Below are 4,772 nucleotides of genomic sequence, written 5' to 3'. Positions count from 1 at the left end.
GGCTGTTGTTTCTAAAATAAGGCCTCTAAAAGGTGACTATAATAAAATCTCTATGAAAAGTGTCTCATAAGAGATTAGGACACAGGAAGACATAGAGAAAAGACCACGGCGACACCATAGGAAGTTGAAATGCCAAAAGGCAAGCCTTTAGAAGGTCCATGGAAGTGCCGCCTGATTTTCAAACTTCTGGTTTTTAGAAAATAAATTCTTGTTGTTAAAGCCACTGAGTTTCTAGCATTACTCTAGCAGAGCCTGAGCCCATGAACATCACTGTTCAGAAGAAGCAGAGGAAGACAAACAAACAAACAAACAAAAACAAAGAAATAAGACAACCAGGGAGGTCTGAACTTCACTAGGGAGGGAGAGAAAGAAGAGGGGAGGGAGGGAGAGAGGAAAGAAGAAGGAGAGGAAGAGAGTTTGTTCATCCATCCAGAAAATGACCCTCCATATCTGTAGATTCTGCTTTTGTAGGTTCATCAACTATGAATTAAAATGTTCAGAAAGGTATTCTAACTGAACCAAACTTGAAAAGGCGTTTTCTTGTCATTGTTCCCTAAACAATACAGCACAGTCTCTATTCCCAGTGTTTTTTTTTGTTTTTTTATGCAAAAATCAGACATTTTATTGTATTTTAACATAACTGAATAATTAGGGTTCAATACAACAATGACCTCATACAACTATCCTGTTTCACATAAAAATACTGTATAGATGAGAAAGTCTCCATGGGACTATAGTCAAAGAAAGCCACGGTTGTGTTCAGGGCTTGCACAGCAGAGCTGCAGTCAAGCAGGGGCCTTGATTCTTGGAAGATGTAAAGCTGCTATCTGGGCCACAACCAGCCACCCTGTTCTTCAGACTTCTCAGCACATCCCTTAATTCCGTAAGGACGTGGGTTGGAGTGCTCTCTTCGGTGGCACTGACTTCAAAAGAACTGACAATGGAGCCAAAAGGCTTGGCTTCTCCCTAAGTAGTGGCCTTTTGACCGGCACGGCAGGGGAACATCCTAAGGGAGCAGGCCTCTTAGATGGACCTACCTGACGCAAGGGAGCGGGAAACAGACCTTTGGGGTTGCCCAGTCCTGGTGCTGGGAGTGAGCCAACTTCCTGCCTGTCTCCAACGAGGGGCTTGATAGAGCGGGGAGGAGGAATATCAAGTAAGGGCCGGGGGCCAGAAACTGGCACAGAGGAGGAGGCTTGCTCACAACGGGGGTGATCTTGCCCTGAAAGGAGGCAGGCACGCTGCTGGTGGATGAATCCGGAGCCTCGCATACTTGCAGCTGCTCTTTCCTGGTTGTTAGGTAGTCCATGAGGAGGCCCAGCTCGCCACTGTACAAATGCTTCCCCTCACTCAACAGGAACAGAAGATGACGGATGCTGGCTGGTGGAGAGTAACTGGCCAGGTGCTCGCCCACCAGCTCTGCAGCCCTCTGAGGAATTCCAGCGCTTTGTCCAGCGGAAAACCTCTTCAGTTCTCTAGCCACCAGGACCAGGGCATCCTCCAGCGGCATATGTCGATGGATTTTGATGGATTCATGAAGCATGATTACAGTACAAGAGGAATATTTCACATTAGACTGCTCCACGAGAACACAAAAGGGGGAACCATCATCCTTAACATCCTGCAGTGCGCGAGTGAAGTCCGATTCTGAGGCAAGGTGAATTATTTCCACTACAAGACCACGGTCCCGCAGGCGGCAGCCTATGGCTGTCGCATAATCCCTCTGGTTTGTGTCTATAGAGACAATAACGCAATCCGAACACAAAGCAATAACGGTCCCATGCTTTCTGGAGCACTCTGTAGAAGTGCTGGAAAAGTGCCTCTCTCTGAGCATCCCGGCCACTGGTGAGATCGAGCTGAAAGTACTGGCATTGCTCATGGTTATCTTCATTCCTTTTTGAATAATCAACCACATTCCCCCATAATTCTTCAGTACTTAGCCTGTCTTCACACTCCTTTAAGTAGCCCTTGTGGGGAGAATGAGAAGTTGGCAGAAAAGGTTTAGATGGCTTACTGCTTCTAGCTACTGAAAGTCTTCCACGTCCTAAATGGCACCTGATCAAAGACATCTTAAGTCCTGGAGCTGCGGAACCTTGCCTCAGCCTCTCTTCTGCCACGCTTGGCTGTGACTCTATTCCCAGTGTTTATGTTACATCAAGTATTATAGACAACGTAGACAGGCTGTAAAGCAGACGATAGGATGTGGGTAATCACAAATACAATGCCTTTTTGCATCATGGATTTAAGCCCTCCTGAAGACTTCTGTATCTATGGCTGGGGTGGGGGGAGGAGTGGATGAGCAGGAACCAACCACTGTAAATGGGAAATGTCAGTACGTTTTGGACTACTGTACTTTTCTTTAAGACCCTTAGACCATAACATGGAGCAGGAGGAAGAGGATCGTTATTTTCTCTCCCAGAGAAAACGAGGCGTGCCTTAAGGCTTAATAACCTGTGGCCACCAGCTGCTAGCCCCCCATCTGCGAGGCAGGATCCATAGATCTGGCGATGTGCTCATTACTGCGTACTTAACACTGGGATTCAACAACTTTTCTTCTCATGTTTCTGCAGGACCCAGTCTTGCTGTGTCAATGCCATCCCTGAGCCTTAGGTTCACAGCTTCTGCAAAACCTTGGTTCAATGGTGAGTGTTCAAAACCGATAAAATATTTAATGTCTTTTTATTGCCCCTCTCGGCAACGCTGAAAGTCCTTGTTGGCCTCCCACAAAGAGGATGGACAAGTGGCTCCTTCCCTTAGCTGCTCTTACAAGCTGCTTTGCAAATGGCTCTGGCAGGTGGCGCAGCAAAGGGGGAGGGCTCACAGTCTGTCCCTGGAGTCTCTGCCGCAGCTCTCTCAGTAAAGTGCCATCTTCCAGCCTTGGGTCGCCTAAGCGTCCCCGCCCCCACTTCTTGGGGTGATTTCTTCCTCCTGACTCATGCCTGCTGCTTCATTTGAGTAACTGTGCAAACGTTTAGCCAAGAGGCCATACCAGGCTGGAGGCTTATTTATGAGTCCTCAGGAGTTTCCAGCCCAGGCACTGAGGCAGCATTCCATGCCTTGCCTTCTGGTCAAATAAGGACAAAGGGAACCACGCCTTCCATTCTTGGCCCTGAAAGTAGGGACTGTTAGAATGCCCTGTGCTGTGCAGAATCCTCCCCAACACAGAAGAGTCTTTCCCAGCACCCTGATGACCTCAGAGCTGTAGAATTATATAAATCAGGAGGCAGAAGTACAGAACGTGATCTAAGGGTGCTCAGGGAGAGGGGCTTATCTCATCCCCTTTCTCAGCTTCCTGCAGGAAGGCCATGGTGCTGTCTCAGTTCTCAGGCTCCCAAAGGGGAAGTGCTTTTGCCACTGTCAGCAAGGAGTCATCAAAGAGGGTCACAACACAAAACAGTCAGTCTAAGACACACATACACATATCTGGACAGAGAGCCCGAAGGTCCAGGGTATTGCTGTTACTCCCAAGAAACACCCTCAGCAGGAATCAGCCCCAGGTGGTGGTGGGGGGGGATGCTAAAAAACAGAGGCAGCCCTAACAGTTCTCATGAAAGCCAGTCTACATCTGTGACCAGGCAGAAAGCTTGCCCTCTGCAAACTCCCTCCTTAGCCTTGTAGAGGACAGAAAACTCCCCAGATGGAAAAGCAACATACAGCCCAACACAGAGGTGGCAGGGTGGGATAGTGTACAAGCAAACAGAACAGTTCATTGACTTCAAGGCCACACCATGGGACTCTTTCCCGATAGCCTACCATGGGTACCCCTACCCCCTGTGCCGGGAGCAGGCTGTCTGGTAGATACAGTTGGCTTGCTAGTACCAGCCCCTTCCCAGAGCTCAGTCTCCCTCTGGAATATGTTACTGCTACCCCTCTAGGTGCTTTGCAGGTGAAGGGGAGAAGAATGCAAACAAAACAATGGGCAGGATGAAGCTTGGGCTACTGTAAGTGCTTCCTTTACAAGCACTGGGAGACGAGAGGGTAGACCATCTATTTCCTCACAGAGGAGCCTACTATGCATTAGTGCTAAGCTAATATTTGGAGGATCGTGGTAGTGAGGATTTTAAAGGAATCCCTCTGGGGTTAGGTTAGAGATGCTTCTCCATCAGAGAAATATTGGCAGCTAAGTGGAAAGAGCAGAAGGAAGGAAACAGGCCATGTGGCTGCCTAGGTTTGCCTCATTCCTCTACCTCTGCATTCTTTCTTTAGGAAATCACATCTTCTTGCTCCATCCCCTTTAACCTTTGTGCCTGCGCCTGTGAATCCTGCCTTCTTTCCATCCTCCATGCATTGCTGTTCCAGGGCCTCAAGACTCCTGGATCCCGACTGGTTTGGGAGGAAGAGATGTTGATTATTGACTTGAATACTGTCAGACTTCCCACTTACGTGTAGCCTGACTTAAGAGCAAAGGTCTCAGCTTGCGTTCACAAGGGGTCTAATCTGCCTCATTCTCTTCCTGCCCTTCGCTTCTTTCCTCTTCTCTCTTCCTGGTGCTCTCAGCAGTTACCATCAGGACCCCGGGGGAAGCCCCAGAATATCTCTAGAACAGTTGAGAGGTGCCACACCATGCCCTTACCTGAAACTGTTACAGGTGCCTAGGCTGCCGTGAGAGGCACTCAATTGTGTGGCTTGGGATACATCTGTGAAGAATTCTTTTAGGTGGTGGGGGAAGGAGAAGGAAGAAGCAAGGGACACCAAAAGAACAGTGGGCAGACCAGGGCCAGATTTCTTTATCGTTCCATTTCCAAATGAGACAGCAAAGTCTGTAGTGGGCA

At 48.6% G+C, this 4,772-nt stretch overlaps 1 protein-coding gene across 1 annotated transcript; it reads right to left on the bottom strand.

The window, feature by feature from the left end:
* Positions 1 to 662: 662 nt before the first annotated feature.
* On the bottom strand, positions 663 to 4,565 carry LOC146896196 (uncharacterized). The gene is given in 4 exon segments (XM_087907041.1): positions 663 to 1,183; positions 1,186 to 1,771; positions 1,773 to 2,131; positions 4,505 to 4,565. Coding segments are annotated over 4 exon segments (1,314 nt in total). The 3' UTR covers positions 663 to 875.
* Between the last annotated feature and the right edge of the window lie 207 nt (positions 4,566 to 4,772).

This window comes from Myodes glareolus, chromosome 1 (assembly GCF_982192425.1).
Source record: "Myodes glareolus chromosome 1, mMyoGla1.1, whole genome shotgun sequence".
NCBI lineage: Eukaryota > Metazoa > Chordata > Mammalia > Rodentia > Cricetidae > Myodes > Myodes glareolus.
Note: the sequence above shows the minus strand (reverse complement) of the source record. Positions and strands in the feature narration are given on the sequence as shown.